Below are 20,917 nucleotides of genomic sequence, written 5' to 3'. Positions count from 1 at the left end.
AAACGATGCCTTTAAGGAGGTTAGCGTGAGATGCAGGAGCTACGAGGCCAACAAACATAAGGTGTTAGATTTGTTTTGGTTTGTTGTATGAGTTTTATAAGGGCCTAGTATTAAAGGAACTTCCTTCATCTTGCTGAGACAACAGGGTTTAGTCAGCTTACAATTGGTTTGTGCCATAATTTACCCTTTGCCTTTATTCTTTCTGTCAGTATTGCAACTTTGAGCAAGGGCCAACCCACAAAGGATTGATGCTTTTCTCATTTCACAGAGCCACCCATAAAGGCTGCTGGCAAGAAGGGAACATGGTAAAACAAATGTTAGACAGCAAAGTGTCAAGTAACAGAGTTAATGTCAGCTGGGTAAAAATGCTAGATCCTTAGGAAACGCTTTTCTCTGCCTCAGGCTGTGTGTGTGTGTGTGTGTGTGTGTGTGTGTGTGTGTGTGTGTGTGTGTGTGTGTGTGTGAGTCTACTTGTATATGTGTTTGAGCTACATGTAATCTAGTAGTCCAATGAGCGTTTCATCCTTGTGCCAAAACAAACTGGTTGAGCTACAGTGTGCCCACCCTGCTCTCCACGGCCCACATCTACTCTCCCCTACAGATGGTAGCAATTACCTCCCGAGGTGCCCATCGCCGCCAGCGCTCTCTTCCTCTCTTTCCTTGTGTAACTGACTCTTGTCAGAGATTAACTCTCTGCCTGGATGTTGTCCTGTCTTGCGATCTCTTCTTTTATTTCATTTATACATTTTTCTTTCTGCTCAAATCAGCCTTTTTCCTTCTCTGAGAATCTGCAGTGTTTTGCTAACAGCTTTTTATGCTGTTGCAGGCCTCTTTTAAATTGAAAAAAAAGTGTTTTTTTGGCTGCAAGGCGGTGTTGCTGGTGGCAGTGAGATTCAGAGGCTGTTAAGAGGAAATACATGTCAGTTTGTTATGAGTGCATGACAATGGCATTGCTCCCTTTAGCCGGGGTTTTTGGCTGCCACAGGCTGTCTAACTGCTACGACTGTCACTGTGTTTTAAATCTGATTTAAGTTATGGTTGTGTTTCTGCACACATTCATGCGTATGGAATGGATGTTGTCTGTCACTGTATATGAACAGACAGGTCTGGTGTGACTAAAGTAAACAAATATTTTGCTGGAGTATCAGATCCATATGGGCTAGCTCTGCTGGGAGCAGTTCTGCTTTTCAATCCAAAGGTTAAACTAAACTGCTCTTAAGTAGTCTTGGTGTAGCTTTTTATGAGGTTTAACATATGAGAACAATTTTACTTTATAAGCAAACATGTTGTCAGCCCATTACATGTATTGTTGACAATATAACGCTGCTTTCAAAGGTCCAAATTTAAGCTATGATGGATTATTGTTAGACATCAGCAAGAGTGATAAAACAAGACGAGGCCACAACAAATAGATGGACCAAATGGTTGCAATGGATGACATCAAGGATTTTGAAACTTTTTCTTATCTAACTATTTTGTTCCTCACCTTAACATTTAGGTTCCATCCATCACTTCCTATTTCTAAACCAACACAGGGATAGTTGTATATGCCAAAACCTACTGTATGGGGAAGCATTTTTACCTTGGGTTTCACTGATTGGCCATGATGATTTCATTGTACAACAGTCGTCTACTTCTGCCCTTCAGATCAGGACTGCAGGATGTCGACTGTCGAAAAAAAAGGGCGATGGAGACAGACAGAGAGCGAAGGCAATGGCTGGACAGAGATAACAATGTTTAGATGTGGGGACGTGAAGTGGACCAGAGAGAAGGAATAGAGCTAAGGACTCAACTCTCCACTGACACCAGGCCCCCCAACCTGGCAACCCGCCAGCCTAATCTCGTTAAAATCTCTCCCTGCCTGATGCCATCCAGGGAGAGAGGGGGAGATGGAGGAAAGGATGCAAGGGTTGGGAGAGGAAACGAGCAGAAAACAGGGGAGAGGAAAGCAGTGAGAGTATTTAAGATGGGTTCTCATGAAAGTACGAGGAGAGAGTAAAAGAGAATGAGAGGGGGATGCAGGGAGGGCAGGGAGAGGAATTAAGGAGACTCTTAGTTCAAAAGGGCTCCCAAGAGCCAGCTCTTAAGCCCACGACGTGAGGCGAACCACAGAAAGGGGGGGGGGGGCTGAGAAGTGGTGTCACAGCTAAAAGAGAAATATATATCTGGAAGATAGAGTAAGAGCAAGTAGAGCTTAAGTAGCTTTGTTGCATATACCTCCTCTTAAAGCTCTTTGTGTGTATATGTATCTCCACACTGTACGCACAGCCTTGGCTCTAATGAGGAGCTAATTAACCGGGTGTTACCCCCGGTGCCCTGAGCAGGTGGCTGGAGCAGCCAGGCGGAACTCAGCCCAAACATACAGACACACACACACGCACACACACACACACACACACACACACACACACACACACACACACACACACACACACACACACACATGATGGCAGGAGCCCATATAGCAGAGCCTGCTTGGGCAAGCGGGTAAGGTACCCAGGGGATTGGGGGGGGGGGTCCAGAGCTTGGGCCAACCTGGGCTAAGAGGGTAGAGGTGGTGTTGGTGGGAGAGCGGCAATCCAAATTTGGAGGACCAATTTTAGCCATGGGATTTGGGTTTTACACAGGCATCCAAAATCAATTGGCTGTGCTTACTGGCTTGGCTTTGGTCGAGCTGAAGGAAAAATGAGGTTAGATTACTCCCTGACATATGGAGGGAAACAGAGAGGAGGTGCACTCCACAAACACACACGCATTCTATTTGTTGAGCGCAGTCTTTACAGGCCAGTGTGTGAGCGTGTTCAGAGCACGTTTAGTTGTTGATGCACCTGTTATGAAAGCTGGAGTCAAAGAATGTTGTCTCCTGTCAGTCTAACCTGCCTAAAATACTTGAAGTAAAGGCTGAGTATATCAAGCAGTTATTTCAGAAATATAGGCATTTAGATATATTCATGGCACAATTATTCTCTTCTGTCATACTTTCCAAGGGGTTTCTTGCTCCTCTCCCTTCATCCCTTCATTGTCTCCACATTTGCCAAGCCTTTAGCCTGTGTTTGTTGTTTGATTTCCACGACAACACCAGGAACCAGATTTACTTATCCTTGAATTGGACACTGACCCATAAAGGAGCCGTGTTCACTTGAGGATCACTGCTCCTTTCCTGACTTTCCACCACCCACAGAACTCCATCTTTTCCCCTCCAACAGATAAGAATTAGCGAGTGTTTCTGCAGAGCACCAGTGAGGCTTTGATGTGTTAATGAATTGAAAAATGGCCTTCAACAGTGTTCAGTTATCCCCGCTGAGCTTAATTTGGGTGGGTTAGTGGTAAAGGGGGCAGGGTGGGGCTGCTGCTGTGGTGGTGGAGGGGTTGCAGGTTTGTAAAGTGTGTGTGCAAGCACTTCAAAACAAACCCATAAACATTCCAGGATCCTTGAGCAGCTGCAGCTCAGAGTTGAAGTTAACTGCACACAGCATGTGAACTGTAGAAAACACAAACGGATACAAATAAAAACACCTACTTATTCATGTTATCTTTAGATCCAGTTTTCATGCATGGTTTTTTTTCTAAGTCAGAAACTTGCTTATTTTCAGTGTCACAAAAATCTGGCTGCAGTTTGAGCCATTTCTAGAAAGCACTGTTCCACATGCTAAAGTATTTCAAAAGGTTAAATTCTAGAGCGTTCCTTAGATTCTCCACACTTGAACATATCCTGTCTGACTTCAGACTTTGTCGGCCGATCTTATTGCACAGCTGTAAACGGAGAAGATGCCATAAGAGGGCCGTTTGGTGCTTCAGCAAAGGAGAAAATGTGATCCATGGCTTTCATGTCCTGCTACAAGGTGTTAATGGACACAAGTGCTCACAGCTGTGTGTGTGTTTGAGACGCTTGATCATAATCACAGACTCCCACCTCGTTCTCCCCCCCCCTCCCCGGCAGCCCCAGCCTCTCACCGGAGCTGGTGTGTTCTCTGTCACATCGCCCTTTAGAAGAAGTTGTCAGTTGTTCACACACACGATATCCAAAAAAACATAAACGCATGCACAGATACAAGGAACCAATTAAAACCTGGAAAATATCACTTAGGATAAAGAGTCTTGAACAAGCTCAGTTTGCAAGCTTCCTCCAGCTTTGCCATGCCATCTCCACACTGCCTGCACCTCTCTTCAGGCATGGTCAAATCTCATCTTCAGTTAACTAGCCAATAAGAGCATGGCAACAAAAAAACATGCTGCCTCAATATGAATCCATGTATAAAACAGCATTTCATTAACTAAAGAATTCCAAACAAATCAGGCCGCATAATAACCAGATGGAATTGGGAAACAGTCTGGGAATGTGCTCCCCCTTTTTTCCAGGGTCTGAAACCAGGGAAAACTGGGCCTCTTTCCCAACCTGGTGCCAGGCTTCCTTTTCAGTGTGGATGGAGACGCACATATTGTTCACTGCTCACACTCATTACTTCACATTTGTATTCAGGTGATTCTCCTCCAGCGTCATTAAGAACCATTTATGATAATCTGCAAGGAGCTCATCTAACATTGTACCGATCATTGAGCTCAGTGGAACTGCTGAACTGACCTTGGTTGCAGCAGAAATGCACGTGTCAGCTAGTGATTATAGAAAAAGAAAGATCCCTTTTTTTGTGATCAATTAATTGGCAGCACATGAAAGAATGTCCTTGTTACCTAAATAAAGATAAATAGATAAAACAAAACCAACAACACCAAGATTCAAGCAGTATTGTAGTATTGCTTTTGAACTGATAGTTTGACATTTTGCAAAACAAGCTTATTCACTTTCCCCAGAAAGATTATTACCTCCAAAATAATGTGTTGGTTTTTGTAAGGGCACAGTCGGCTATCAGTTAGCTTAGCTTAGCATAAATAAAAAGGGAAAACAACTATCCTGGCTCCATCTTAACAACACTAAATCAGCTATCATCTCAAAACTTAAAAACTGTTAGTACAGCATCTGAATGAAAAAACTGAAGTTTGACACTGTACTGGTTTCGATGTGTACCCAAGGAAGAATAGTTTAGTTCCATGCTACAGCTAATGGGGATCCTAACAAATAAACAAATAAACAAATGGTCAGGGTTTCATGACCTAGACTACTTAATAACTTCCTAGAGTCTATGCTGGTTGCATAGCAACCTGTAAAATAAACTAATGAAAGGGAAAATAAATAGTCCCACATATTATCTCCAGATTTCCACAGCTTGTTTGTTTTACACTTTTGTATTTGTATGGTTTTAAGACACAACGTGTTTTGTTCGTTAAAGAGATTTAGAGGTGCTTGAAGTTAGATCATTAATTCACCTTTGGAAAGAGCACAGCTAGTCATTGTGCCAGGCAGATCAGCTCTGGATTTATTTTTGTAAAACCAGCATTAGAGAGGTTTCAAAGTTCCCATTTAACTGTGAGGACAAAAAATAAAAATAAAATCTTATTTTGAGAACTTTTTCATGTTAGAAAATGCCAATAGAGGCATTGAATTGTTTCAAATCAAACAGATAAAATGTTCAAGATTGAAAGAACAACAATCTGACATCAGAAATATCTTGAGCGCTGCCAAAACTATTAGTCCTACTGACAAGCAAATCGTACGCAGTATACAGGCTATTTAAACTGTTACACATGCTCTCACACACACTGAAAACATCACTGAGAAAGAAAAGACAGAAAATGCTCCAACTGAAGCTAGAAAATAAATGTCTCAATCAACAGAGTCAGCTTCCTACTCATCAGTCACTGTGTTGCATGCAAAGCCACACATATAGACATTCCTTCATTGTTGTATATTATCCTCTGGTAAACATCCATTGTTAGGGTATTTTTTCAAAACACACTCCCACGGAGTTTAAGTTAATTATTATCACCTTCTATTGTGATCCCTTAATAATCCCACTTTGCCATAACTGTTGATGTTTTTGCTCAAACAGCCCTGCTGTTGTTTATCATTTTCTAATTTATCCGTGGATAACTTTGAAGTGGGACTAAGCCTCGCAGAAGTCGTCTTTGAAGCCAGGGCCAAGTCTTCAGGTCCAGTGTCTGACTCTGATTTAAACAGCAGAGGATCTGGATCGAACTCAGTCTCACACAAACATGAAGGGCAGGTTTATTATTAGGCTTCTCAAACCCCACATGTCGAACAGTGGACAGAGTTGATGAAAAATGTTGAAGCCAGTGGATGTGGTCTAATATGGAGGAATCAATGGAAAGACTAGTGAGGGGAGGAGACATTAAGGAATCAGCTGGATTTGAAGTGGAACTGAGAGAGTCTGTGAGGAGATATAACCTCACTTCACATGTCCCATATATATGGGCTCGCCTCATTTAGTAGACAGCTAGCTCGAGCCCATTCCTTTATATGAATCGCTCTTGCTTTTAATAGATCTTAGGGAGCTTTACTCATCAGTGATTCATGAAATTAATGTCCCTTTTTCCAGTGATTAATAACTAATGGGGCCGAGAGAAGCCAAATTCATTAATTATGAAATGGAGAAAATGAGCTCTGCAAATATCACTTTTGATTGATGAGTTCTGGAATAGCAGCCAAGCACAGAGCCGCAGTGTAGATTATAAACCACTCACTACTGCCTTACTGGAAAAAAGAAATCTCCCCCAGCTCCCTGTGCTTTACATGGAAGTAAGCATATGTTTTACTGCAATGCACACTCCATCCAAGCTAACTTATGTTCACCTCTAAAAGGATAAATACTGTGAAGATACTGTAAACTTTAGCATTACTTATGCAATCACACAACTGACACTGTAAACTTTCAACTTCCCTCTGCAGCGTGCAACTGTAACCTCCACGCCCGCCGCTGTCGATTCAACATGGAGTTGTATAAGCTGTCAGGGAGGAAGAGTGGAGGGGTCTGCATGAACTGCCGCCATAACACCGCAGGCCGCCACTGCCACTACTGCAAGGAGGGCTTTTACAGAGACTTGGCCAGACCTATCACTCATCGACGAGCCTGCAAGGGTAAGAATCCAAAATGATGCTGTAAAGTGCACTATTTATATAACTTTATGTAATAGTTGTTTTCTACTTTTCCTTACATTTTCTTTAAATAAACTTCAAGGGTGATGAGGTCATTTCTATTTCTATTCATTACGCTGTGTTGAAAGTATTTTTCCAGGAATGAATTACCGACCACTCTGTTTAAAATCATGCTTTTGTTTTATATCAGTCAGTAATAGATTAGTAGTATTAACATTTGTTTGTATGAAAATGTCATGGATTTTGACTTCACGCTCGGTTGACGTTTCGTTTCCCCTAAATGTTTACATTTTTTTCAAACAAAACCTGAGTGAGATATTTTAACCCGGCTAATTCTTGTGCAACCGTGTCATTTCCAAGAGTCTTTTAAAAGTGATGAGTTATGATTGGAAACATGCATGGTCATGGTTACTTCCAATAAAGAACATGCCCTACCATTAGATAAATGAACTGACACTATGCCCATCCCGTCGCATGTTTCCCCCCCACCACATCATATCACTTGTCCAAGGCATTTCTCCTGGAAAAATATATTTCCACTCTTGACTTTTTTTTCACATTTGCGGTGATATCTTTCAGCCTGATGTTATGCTGAGAGCATTTCTCTTCTCTTGCTGGACTCATTGCAAAAACAACACAAGTATCCTGTATTCAAATCAACAGTCTACTGTTGCTCCTGATGAAGGTAAAGAATCACATCCAGAACATGAAAAAAAAAAGGGCACTATAGCGAGAGCTGCCAGGGCTGACAGCCGTGAAGATCTTTTGGTTGAGATTTCATGGCGCGAATCTCCCACTGGCTTCCGCTCAGTTTTCCTTCTGCAGCCGACCCAAGTTGTAACAGAACACCGGGAGGTTAGAAACGGCACGATATTAGTTGCATGGAGAAAAAAATCAATTCATCATGTAACGGCACACACTCTACAGTGACTTGGTCGCATACTTTAAAAGTTAAGTCATTTGACCCGTTACTGCACAACACTGAAAGATAGCCTCCACTGGAGATCCGTTCTGAGATGTGTGTTCTCATGTGCAAATTTGTTCCCTCATCTTCCATTTCCTGCTAAATCTGTGTGTGTGTGATGCTCTCACACAGACACATGGCTCTGACACTGCAATTTGTCCTTATCAAAGCCTGGAGATCAGGTGGTAAACAGTTTATCTCCCTCCTTCACAAAAGGCCCCAGATGTGACGGAAATGAAAGTTAACATCCAAAAAGCCTCCGCTGAGCTGCTGGCTCTGTGATTGATCAGAGCAATTCCACAGCCGCCCAGGAGCCGTCATCCTCCTTTGACTCAACCTTTGCTCACTGTTTTTCTTCTCCAACTTCTCCATCTCCCATAATTGTTTATAACCACCATCTCCTCTTCCTCCTCAATGTCTGGTTTCTTTCTCCATGGCTATGAGCCTCTAAACCTCTCGTCTTCTTCTTGTCTTTTTCTTGAGTTTTGATCTGCTCGCTGTTTTAACTCCATGTGTCGGGGTCAAGATGGAGGTCACAGGTGTGGTATGGCTGCAGAGGGGGGTTGAGTGTCAGGTCTGAAATAAGGTTACAACAATAAAATACAGGTGTTTCTAAAGACAGGAACAGTCTACAGTACATGGAGGAAGAATAATCACCTCCACTTACCTCCCACTGATAGTGTTCACATCCCATTGCAAAGTGAATCTCCACTTCTCTGGTTCAAATGCCCAGCCTCTACAGGAGCCCAAGCTTTAACAACAACAGTAGAATTAAAGAAACATGGCGATCACCACACGGCCTGACTGCAGAATATTAGGCTTTCAAATTAATGTTTTGGTTGTTTTTTTTTTAGCCAAAGCTGCACAGCTGACATTAAAAGTGAGGCCATGGTCCATGTGAAGTAGAGCTGGCCAAATCACACCAAACTGGCTGTGTGTTTTAAATATCCTCCTGAAACACGGCATGACAATATCTGTGTATATGTAAGTGTCACTCAATCTTATTCACAGAGTCATTTCAGTTAGTAATATTGCACCTTGTCTACATAGCAGCATTAATAACTATCACCAGACAGGATGTTATGTGAAGTAACACTACATGTGTTTAAAATCAGATAGGTAGGCTGTAAATATTTATCTACTTATAGTTTTCTACTTGATTACAAGGCTACATTTTCTGGAGAAAAAGATGATTTTCTGGCACAAACCTCACCAACTGACAAGGTGCATGAAGAGTGAAAGGCTTAGAAGAGGTCAAAATGCTCCAGCAACACTTGAAGTAAGATCAACTTTTTTAACAATTTAGACCAAAATGTAGGTCTCAATTTAAACTAAGTTAATAAAGTTGATCTTCTTACTACAAGGCTACATTTTCTGACAGCGTGTGTAACGGATACTGGACAGTCTGTAAAATATATGTGGGCTTGATGGTTGGTGGTACTCGGTTATGTTTGACGATCCTAAAAAATCTAGCTTCTACTTACGTGCATCGGGTCGAGATGTGTTAATGTGTGTATTAGAGAGTGCATGCATGAAGACAAGCTTGGGGTCAGTCCAAAAATAAACTCAAACTCCAGATTGTAGAGAAACACGTATGCTGCTCTGTCTGACAGGATGATCAGACTTCTTCTTTGATTACTTTGATTATGTTAAAAACCTCAAGGTGTGCTTTAACTGCTGTCTCCCCCCCCCCCCCCCCCCCCCCCCCCGATGACTCCTTCAGCGTTAAGAGTGCAGGATTTAAGTGAATGTTAAAAAGCTTTCTCCAACAACGGGATCAAAACAAACTAACCTATCCAAATGTGTCACTAGCAAATAAATGCAGACAGAGCAGTCCTCTTAAGTACTTTAGACCGCTTCACACCCACACATGCAAAGAACAACACAAATCAGTTTTAAGTGAATAAACGTCTGTCTAAGGACTACAAATCCCAACACTCTGCCTGTCAGGTCTGCAGGCGTAAAGGCTTGAAAAGTCATCAACCTCTGAGGACGTTTTTACTACTTCTTAACCGGCCAGAGCCCCTGCACATAAAACTTCAGAAAAGCAGTTCTCTGAGGAAGGCTAGGGGTGGAGATTGACACCACCACCCCCCATCCCCCCCGTCCCCATCACGCAGCCTACAGGCCTTTCAGATCTGGCAGTTGTTGGTTGTTTACTGAACAACATGAACATTGGCAGTAAACTCCTGTGATGGTTAAGAAGGGAATTTCATCGTGTTCTTATTGAACGGTTGAGTTGATAACTTGTGCAACTCAGTGATCAGCCTGGAAACAGTGGCCACATGTCTCTGCAGGCATGACAGACCAACTCCAGACTGGTATTAGACAGATCAGGTAATAGGGGGTTTACTCCTTGTGTGCTTGGGAACCATCCTTCCACAGGCAGAAATAAACCTCACCATCAGCTAAGGCTTATTTTATTTTGATAACAAGCTTGTTCATTTCATCATCTTTAAGTTTCAAATTAATATAGATGTTAAAAGTCTTATAATACAAGTGTGTTCATGCATAAATCAGCTGTTCTAAAGGAACAAAACTCCAGGAACTGAAGATATCCTTGATCCATTAGAAACGTAGTTCTCTGGCCATATGAAAGGTAGGATATAGATCTCAGTCCTGCTTCTTACACTGTCATATGCAGATGTGTTTTTGATTTAGGTTAGTCAGAAACTCTTAAAAAGTGCCCTCAAAGCTAAAGTTTCCTGGTTGGGCTTGCGTGACTCAAGTGGTGGGGATTTTGCACGGACGCTGAAGCATCAGATTTACATCTCAGCTTCAAACAGAGCGCAGCCACTTTGACACCTGTGGACTGGTTGGCCTTGCCGGAAAAGCCAAAACCTATTTCTGAAGATCTGAGCTGCAATTAATCCCCTTCCCACCCTGCCGCCAGACACACACGATCACTGTTGGGTCAGTTTCAGCCGTTTAAAGCCTCCCTTTGCCCCGTCAACAGGTGGCAGGGTCCTCAGGCTCCCCTCTGTTGTAAGAGCTAAAAAATGCCCGGTGCAAATAAACACATTCACAGTTCCGTCAAGTGGCTGGAAGGAACCATGACATGTTAGCAGCTGCCTTTCTCTGGCAAGTTACAAACTGTTGGGTTACAGGGTTTTTCCCCAAAGTGTAATTTTGGGCGTTCTTGTCTTTTCTTGATAATCTTGGACAGTTACAGCTATCATGTAACAGTCAAGTCACTTTGAGTTTGCTTTTGAAAATGTGGTGTTGTCTTTGCCTGTTTTCCCTTTTTCAAAACAAGACAAAATGGTCGGATGTTAACCCTGCATTTCATTATTTTGGTGGCATGCAAGCCGAAAGGATCCTTTTTGTACTCTAACTTGTTTTAGTCTGGACAGAAAATGTGGAAAGTGAAATGGAACCAATCAATAACACTGCACAAGACAATACAAACGTCTTTGATTTGTTTTCATATGTCACTTATGTGATTGTTTAGCTAGAATGCTTTAAAATGTTAAGTATGTGTTTATTACTTAAAAGTACAAATGTCTGTTTTAATAGCCGAGTCAGAGAAACTGCAGTTTGGTTTGATTTATTGTTATTTATTCTGGAGGCTCTGTTTGGTCTATACCAACGCACTGTCTCTCGCTCTCTCCCCCTTTCTCACTCTCAGATACGTTGCTTCACCCTCTCCCCGTCATCCTCTTCAACATCTTGTAAAACTCTTAGAAGGCTTTGCACCAACACGCCAGCTCGTGTATTTAACAGCTTTTAAAACAAAAGAAATCCTCATGTTGCTTCAGAGGACTTAAATAAATGACATGCAGTATCAAAAGAAAAAGTCAAAAGATTTTCCAAGTGAGCGGAGTGTAGACTTGTTAATGTTGGTATTTGTTGGGCATGGATAGAACTTTCAGTCAGTTAGAAACCAGCAGAGCATGTGTCCCCAGGCCGGCACACAGTAGTAAAGAGAGTAGAGGAAAACATGGAGACAAGATGCTGAACTGTGTCTCCTTTTTCTTCATGTCATTCTGCCCTTCACTTACCGGTTTTTATTTTTCCAACATTATTTGTCTCTCATCCACTAAATCACTCTTTTTGTCTTTCCCACACACATATAATCAAATACAGATTTTCTTCCTTCAGTGTTCTAAGCAAAGCAGCAGGCAGGAAAACAATCGCTCAGACATAATTTGTATCTGTTTGCCATCATAAAACAGAAGATTACAAAGTTTAACCCAATAGCCCGCAGAAACAGTCATATCTAAAGAATGAGCCGATGTCTTGAGTGCACTTTTGGAAAAAGGAAATGATGAGATAATCATATCTAACAATTTCTTCCTCCTCTTTCTTGCATCACAACCCCTTCCACACCTGTCTCCTACCCCCCACACCAGCCTGTGACTGCCACCCTGTGGGTGCCGCTGGCAAGACGTGCAACCAGACCACGGGCCAGTGCCCCTGCAAGGACGGTGTCACCGGCATCACCTGCAACCGCTGTGCTAAGGGCTACCAGCAGAGCCGCTCACCTGTGGCTCCATGCATCAGTGAGTGACTTACAAAGACATGCAAACACAACTACCACTCATTTGATATGTTACCTTAAACTGTCTTCAACCAGATCATTGTAATAGTGTGAGAGTAAATCAACGTTCTTCCATTTGGGATTACTGAACTGAACAAAAGTTTTGATCTACACTAGAATCATACAATCTACGGATCAAAATTGGAAGCACACATCGCTGTTGCCTAAAGTCAATTTGGGATTTAGACAGGCATTACCATTTACCAATCTCTGCTCTGCATATACACAGTACACATGTTCTTTGGGTTTGAATCTCCACTGAAATTGAAATGATCATTTCAGAGGGGAAACATGTGGGCCTGTATGTAAGGTCAGGCTTAACTGTAAAGTGATGTTTACTGTCTAGACCTTCTCTTTTTGTAGTGCCTTGAGATAACATTTGTGATGAATTGGCAATATAAAAGTAGAAATGGATTTATTGATTGATTTAAACTGCAAGTCATTCTAGAGCTGGAAATGGGTGAACGTGCTTATTGTTCTTCAACCCGTCAATGCTGTTAAATAAGTGTGTTCATTAGTTGCTGTTGTAGCATATCTTCTACATCAGGTTTTTAATTTCCTGGGATTTCCGCGGATGTGTGTAGTGTATGTTGATTATGAAACTTCCCAGTGGCCCAAGCACATGCAGGCATGTGTAAATGAGGGCTACTTTCCACTACGCTGTGTGCCGGGCAAAATGCGGGCACACATTACTCAAACTCACAGGACAACCTCCACCAAAGCAAACCGTGTGGCCCAATGCCATACTGAGCTGTGCCATACTGTGCCACATGCTGCCATGTTGTTTCACACACACATGAGGCTCCCAGACCAGATGGTGGACGGGCGAAAAGGAGAAATCATCTGTGGTCATGGATGGCAAACCCCAACTCGTTTGAGTGCCACTGAAGCATCCAGTGAGAGCAGGACGGGTTATGAATATGCATTCAAGTACATGTGCAAATCTGGATCCATGACAAATTGTATTAATACAAACTGTGTGTGTCAATATGGCATCATGGTGGACTTCCCATCTCCTCTTGGGTCTCCTGGACCCTTTAACAGAAGATAAGCCCATTAAGCAGCCAATTAGCATCACGTCAGCAACCCTCATCTGAGAGATTCTTTCATCATCTGTTGATCTCCACGAGATGTGGCCATGACGACACACTGACTCAAAGTGGCTTCTAGCAGCTGTGCCTGCCTCCAGAAAGCTCCAAGCCCTTGTTTGTTTTTGTTGGCGGGGTGTCCATAATTTCAGAGAGACAACTGCTGCTTGTGCCTAAAAACAGCTTTCCAACCCCCCCCCCCCCCCCCCCCCCCCCCCCCCCCCCCCCCCCCACCACCACCACCTCCCGCCAACACACTCCCACTCACTTGTTTCAAACCTTCAACCTCCAAATCCAATCAAAACCAGATCCTTTGGGTGGATGCTAAGCCGGAGTTCCAGCAAGTCTTTTTACGGTAAAGCAGAGGAGCTGTCGTTGGCATTAGCATTTGTATTGGAGAGTTGCATACGATTAGAAGAGATGTCCTGGAGGAATTCCACAAGGCACTTTTTAGAGTAGCCAGCGGGCACAGCGAGGGAGGGCTGCATCTGTCTCAAGATGATCCAACCAAAATTGCCCTTTTGCCATCTGTCCATCTGTCTATGCATCCCTGTACGGAGATTACACAGCAGTGTTAACCCGGCATCTGTTTGGGGAGGACAAGACTAATCTAGTGCAGCCTCTTTTTTTCATTTGAATGTGTGTGCCTCAAAGAGTCTTTCTCTGACTCAGATGTGCCCACTTTGAATCAGTTGACCTAACCAAATTGTGTGGTGAATTTGTGGTTTATTTACTGAGTTTGACTAAAAACTTAAATGTGGTCCTCTGATCTTTGAGGGTCTGGTCAATGTATGATCTCTCAATGAATTTCTTAGAAACGACGGTGAAACCACCAAATTAGTCTAAGGAATGCATGGTTTATATGAGCCTGTCTTCCCTCTAACCACCAATAAGCTTCACTGTCAGTCTGTCAGTGTTTATCTAGTATATCTGTCTGTGTTGTACCATGTGTTTAACATGCATAATTGACACATGTCACAGTCCAGGCCCACTGTATGACAAGCCTGGCATTCCCTCTTACTGGCCTTGGTGAGCTAAGAAACTTTTCTCAACACTTAGCTTGAGCCTCTTTTGTGGCTGTATAAATGTATTCATGAAACATTCCCATACCCGCTCTCTCAATGGCTTTTGACATACTTCCATTCTTGACTACACGTATGCAAGCAAAGTCAACCTTTTGCCGGTGCTTCCTAATTTACTGTACATAGTTTCTAAATATGCTGCACATTTTTCTTCATGTCCTTTCGGCTATTTCCGGGTTGATGCAACTGTCGGCCTCTCTACACATGCATTTTTGGCAGGAATATGGTCAATTAGTTACATCATATTTGAAGGTATGGATTCACATTTGACCACAGAAATAACTTGGTATTTCTTGTGTTTTTTTCCAGAAATCCCCGTGGTCAACCCTACAGCTGTGGTGAGCAGCACAGAGGAACCAGCAGGTTAGTAAACGCTTTCTGCACCTCGCCCATTAGCAACACGGCTTTATGAGAGGAACAAAAACACATTTTTTCATATTTTTGGACTGGAGTTTGAGGTGTGGAATAAATATTAATGAAGGGTGGGTCCCTCCTTTTGAAGTTCTGCTAGGAGAACGAGGGCACTGGGGCCTGCAGAATTTTCCATTGTCTAACAAACCTGCGTCCTTGGCGCAGTTTCCCCAGCTGCAAACCTCAAGTTAGTGGAGGCTCACTGTGCTCAAAGTAAAGCTTAAACACAAGGCCAGCAGATAGACAGCAGAGGTGATAAGTTCAGCTGGGAGATAGAGTGGAAGGGAGAGTTTTGAGGTGTGAAAAGAGTTGCTGGCAAGTGACAGGGAAATTTCTCTCCTTCTTACCGTCCAATTTAGGCTCCAGTCAATTACCCTATCCTTATTTTTCATTCTGCGTCTCTTTGATTTAGATACTGGTGAGTATTTGGAAATATTGATTCATTAGTGAGTTTATAACATAACTTAATGCTGTAACTCCCAAATTTGCCAATGACACTTTAGTGCACTTTGCAATGCATAGCGTTTTTCTGTTTTCATAAAGCTGTCACTTTTTCAAAAAATCTACTTTATTCAGTTGTTTCTTTTTGCATTTCTCTTAGTCTGTTTCCACTGATTACTTTGGCCACTCAGGCTTTAAAAAATATATATATTTATATATATAAATATATATATATATTCACGTTCTAGTCTTTTCTTGTTTCCTACCTCCATGGGAAAATGTTACAGGGTCCTCGAAAACAAGAGTTGTTGATCGCCAATTCACCTCAGACTCAAGTGCATTTCCCCCATCTTTCTTCTTCCTAAACTACCAAAGAATGGGCAATGCCATTAGCAACCCAGATCCCCAAAATGTTTTGTGAAAGGGGTGGTGGATGCAATTTGTCCTTGTCGTAGCACAGTGAGAGGGGCTCAAGAGAACGAGGGCATCGAGAGTCCCCAGAGCCAATTGTGAATGTTTTCATTGGGCTGGTCTTCTGGGTCAGTGGGCGATTGACCGAGAGCTTTTCCAGGTGAACAGCCAGCAGTGAGTGACTTTTCATGGGAAACACACACACACACACACACACACACACACACACACACACACACACACACACACAAACAGTCTCCTCACCAGCAGTTCCTCAGAGATACCTTCAGGCCAGCCACTGTATACCACACACAAGCACACTGAGGCAGTAATGAAACCCATGCACATCTCATGCTAATGCATGCCTGTCACAGTTGCTTGCACACTTGCATGATAATAATCTGCACATGAAACCACATGCTCACTTAAAATACAAAAGACAGCAAGTTATGAGACCTAGCATCATTTCTGATAGTTTTCAGTAATGGGCAATACACACAAATCCATCCACACGTTCACCTCAACATCTGTCAACATCTACACCTCGGCTCATAGTTTTCCTTCTAAAGTCACCCAGGTTATTGGAAGCTGCCATCTGCTCTCCCTTTCGTTCCTCTTCCCTCCACTCTCAGGCTAATAAAATCTCTAGCGCTCTGATATACAGCCAAGCCTCCTGGACATTTTTATGGGCTTCTTGGTCCCCTGTTTCTCTCTCCTATTGCCCTCCTTCCATTTCCTTCCCCCAAAAAATGAATGATACAACACTCCCACTCTCATGCAACCCCAAAAGCAAAATTTCTCTCTCACATGATTTTTTTTTCTTCTAATTGGGGCGTTTCATATCCAGCATATTTATTCGGTTTTCTTAAGGAAGCAACACAACTGAAACGTTTTCCTTTTGAAGGCAATGAGAGAAGTCTTACCACAGATACCAGTCCAGTGAGCAGCATGTGGTTTTTCAGTTTCATGCCCTGACATTCCAAGCATGGTCAGCTTTTCATGTCCCCTCACTAAAACCAACTAGAAACATGTTCAAGAAATGGCCGTCTTGGCCTTCTCTACATTTCAGTCAATAATTTTTATTTTTCCTTAACCTTGTGTCCTTCTATTAGTTTTGAAATTGAATTAAATATATCCAAAATTCCACGCACCATAAAATCCAGTGGCGTCAAGTACAGTAGAGCCGTGCTAATGATCAACGCCTTTTTCTTTTTTGATACAGCTCCAGTAGCATTAGATATCAGGAATATTCCAAGAATAACAGCACAGTTTTTATAATTTAATTGAATTTGATGCCAAACCTGAAGATATTATTTTATTTTCTAAAGTTTCTTAATTTTGCCTTTCTTTGTTCCCAGTTTCTTCTGCTCTAAGATCATAGAAACATGTTTCATAATCACAGAGAGGCAAAGCTTTTAATGGAGAAAAATAATATTCCAGTATCGTGAGCAACAAATCATGGGGAATTATCACATGCTTCTGCTCTATGTGAATAAATGTTACACTTTGTTGGTGCTTATAAAAAAGAAAAGTACACTGTATTTTTTAAGCATTAATGTCCCAAATAATTGTGTTATTTTTTATTTAAAAAGGTCAATCTTTGAAAACTCGTAGATAATTGACATCTTCACCAATCCATGTTAGTCAAGAGGAACTCTCAGATGGGTCACTCAACTTAAACTGTCACAATGTGAATTCTAACGCCTCATCACTGGTGGCTCCACCTATGAGTGGTCAACAGAGGTCATCTATCCAATGTGTGGTCCCAGTCTTCACGCTGGCAGCCAAGGTCTACTCACATACATCCAACCATGACCCGCTTCCAGCATGCTCTGTCTTTCTTCAGAATCCCAGAAAACATGTCAAACTGAACACTTTTACTACTCTGGTATGTTTCACTCGCCTCCCAGAACCGGCTGTTGCAACGGTTTGTTGTGTGAACTGTCAGAAGTTATATTTTAGCACATAAAAACCAAACAAGCTTAGAGCACTTCACAATCTATTCCAATTCCTCGTAGCCCTTGGTTTTATTTGTGGATAAGTAGATGTGAGGACAATTTTGAATAAGTAACTGCTACAAAGTTACGGAAAAAGAACACATATAATCTAAAACATATTCAAGGGACACATGCCTTAGAGGAACAGTGTGTTTCAAAATGAAGAACAATGTGTTTTATTTTTGAAGCTGTTGTTGAGTGTTTGTTGGTGGTTTCAAAGTATCTGACAATTTCCATTGATCTGTCACACAGTCTTTACTGCTTGCTAACTACATCTTACTACAGCAGTGCATAATGCACAATGAAACGGTGTAAAATGAAACGGTGTAAAATGAAACGGTGTAAAATGAAACGGTGTAAAATGAGCCTTAAAAGGAAACAATTCTGATTTCAAGTGTGTAAGTGTCCCATTATGTGTGTCATTTGAAGGTTGTCAAGAACATCCATGAAGTAACAGATGAGTTCATGTTTTCTCTTTGTTTGTTGTTGTTATTTTACAGACTGTGAGACCTATTGTAAACCAGTGAAGGGCAATCTGAAGATCAACATGAAGAAATATTGCAAGAAGGATTATGGTAAAGGAAGAAATAATTATCAAGTGTGATTTTTTAAATAAAAACAATGTGTTGGGAGTATTGAACTGAGTATTTTTATGAATGTTTCCTCAGCTGTCCAAGTGAATGTGCTCGACATGGAGACCGTGGGGGACTGGGCCAAATTCTCAGTGAATGTGGTGTCAGTGTACAAGAGTCGCGGCGAGCCCTTAAAGCGAGGAGACAACATCCTGTGGGTGCACATGAAAGACCTCGCCTGCAAATGTCCCAAAATCCAGATGAGCAAACGCTTCTTGGTGATGGGCGGCAGTGACGGCGGAACAGGCCCAGCAGTGGGTCCAGGTGTTGGACCTGGTGCTGGTGCAGCCAGTCCAGGGGCAGAGCGTGTGGGCCTTGTGGCTGATAAGAACAGCCTGGTGATCCAGTGGAGGGACGTTTGGACGAGACGCTTGAGGAAGTTCCAGCGCAAAGAGAAGAAGGGAAAGTGCAGCAAAGCGTGATGGGAAAGCAGTTGATCCCTACCTCTCCCTCCATCATAAACCTTTACCACCCCCCGACCCCCTTCTTTTCCCATTTGAATCCTCTGTTTCCACCATCATGGGAACTCTGCACATTAGAAAGACTGCATGTACCCTACCTGATTTAAGGACCACGTTTTGTGTATATTGTATAATTATTTTCCTTCTTATTTTTCAAGTATTGACTTTGTTTTGTCTTTTTTGACAATTGGTTTGCCTTAAAAAGGGACCATTAAAAAGGGTATGAAGTGTAAAAGCAAACGCCATTCCCTCTGCGACGACAGCGGAAATGTCCACTCGTCCACCATCTCCAATCCCCTGACCCTCCGCTTCCTCTTCCTCCTGTCATACTGACTGTCTCCTGTCACTTTGTTTGACACATAATGTAAGCGCTCACACTTCACATGCATCTCTGAGGATTTTATTCGACAGTGTTTGTAACTTCGGAGACTGGCTGGTTTCAACAAAAGACAAGCTGCATCTCCTCAGCTAGGCCTCATGGCGTTTCACTCTTGAAACAAACACAGCTTGGATCAGAATCACCTGACAAGCTTTCAGCATTTGCTGTTAAAATGTTCTGTGCTGTTAACAAATGGGCCTACTTGTTCCAGGTCTCTGCAGTAACTTCTACAGACTGTTACTTTAAAACTCTTGTCCCGTGTGGAACCAAGGGCTCCCTTTGAAGGGACATTTTCCACAGCAAACCTCAGTCTCACCACCACTGCTGCTGCCACCAAACATCCCTCACAGAATAAACTGCTCATGTAGGCCGTTATATCTGCAACGTTTTGATGCCACTGCTCATATTACAGTTTGTATTCGTCAAGTGTTTTATCACATGCATCCATATCCTTACATATCGTGTTTTATCTTAAGCAGGATAAACCCTGTTAGCATCATGAGTCACATTCCAGCCCTCCAGGGTTGTGCCTCTTCACCACCAGTCCCTCTCACCAGTGGTTTGTAAAGTCATGCATCACCATCATGACTCATTGCTTGTCACATTTTATGGAAGACAGATTAAGCGTTGTGGACAAATGGCTGGAACTTCAGAACAATACCAATATTTCCAAGGAGACATTTCGCTTTATGGATAATGTCTCCGCCCTCTAGATGTTGCTGTGTGGCCAATGTCGTGTCTTTGTATTTAAATGTCTGAACATTTTCCTGATGTGTCCAGTGACTGGCAGGCTTTTGTTTGCCAAAATAAGAGATTGAAACAAGAGTTCCTTTTCATGCAGTAAAAAGAAAACCAAGGCGGATAAACAACATAGTTGTGTTTTTCTCGAGCATATTTTGACAAAATGAATGAGGCTGGAAAGTTTTTAGTGCTCACTGATTGTATTCTGACATGAGAGGATCATATAACATTCCTCATGTGCTTTGTTATGTTTGCATGTTTGTGGGTTTTTGCTGGTCCATCAAAACCTTACAGTGAGCAGACTAAGACCTTAAAACCAACATGAGCATCGAGATCCAAAGGAAAACCTCCCAAATCATCTTCCCCCCACTTGCCTACCCTAACACAGTCCTTGTCATCCTTTGCCAAATAAGCATAGTCAGTTTTTAAATTCAATGAAGACACTATGGAAGTCAAGACCAACTGAAACCACAGAGAGACCCGTCTGGTTGCTCTCAAGCTTTTTATCTGCCTGTTGCTGTTATTTCATTTTGTAAAGCACATTACAATTTATTTAAATAGAGTACAAGATAAACACAGAGTTTTGAGGGGCGTATCAAGCCAGCGTAGAAGTGAGTGTGCCGGCAGGCATGTCATGCTAGTTTGTGGTTATGCTCCTCTGGCTGCGGTGGTATGTTTGGTTTGTCATCCATCCAAAAATGTCTCTCTTCTGCAGTCTTCTCTGTCAGCCACTTCCCCAAACGTTCTCTTTAACCCTTTGT

General features: G+C 42.3%; 1 protein-coding gene across 3 annotated transcripts in view; it reads left to right on the top strand.

The window, feature by feature from the left end:
- ntn2 (netrin 2) overlaps positions 1-20,705 on the top strand; it is a 39,818-nt gene extending 19,113 nt beyond the window's left edge. For all 3 annotated transcript variants that reach the window (XM_061027574.1, XM_061027575.1, XM_061027572.1), the window contains exons 3-7: positions 6,803-6,991; positions 12,326-12,475; positions 14,993-15,046; positions 18,444-18,518; positions 18,612-20,705. In XM_061027574.1, the coding sequence (XP_060883557.1) occupies positions 6,803-6,991; positions 12,326-12,475; positions 14,993-15,046; positions 18,444-18,518; positions 18,612-18,997 (854 nt within the window). In that variant the 3' untranslated portion in view covers positions 18,998-20,705. The remainder of the gene's footprint in view (positions 1-6,802; positions 6,992-12,325; positions 12,476-14,992; positions 15,047-18,443; positions 18,519-18,611) is intronic.
- The last annotated feature ends 212 nt before the right edge of the window (positions 20,706-20,917 follow it).

This window comes from Labrus mixtus, chromosome 21, assembly GCF_963584025.1.
Source record: "Labrus mixtus chromosome 21, fLabMix1.1, whole genome shotgun sequence".
Lineage (NCBI taxonomy): Eukaryota > Metazoa > Chordata > Actinopteri > Labriformes > Labridae > Labrus > Labrus mixtus.
The sequence above is the reverse complement of the archived record's forward strand: the minus strand, read 5'-3'. Positions and strand labels throughout refer to the sequence as shown.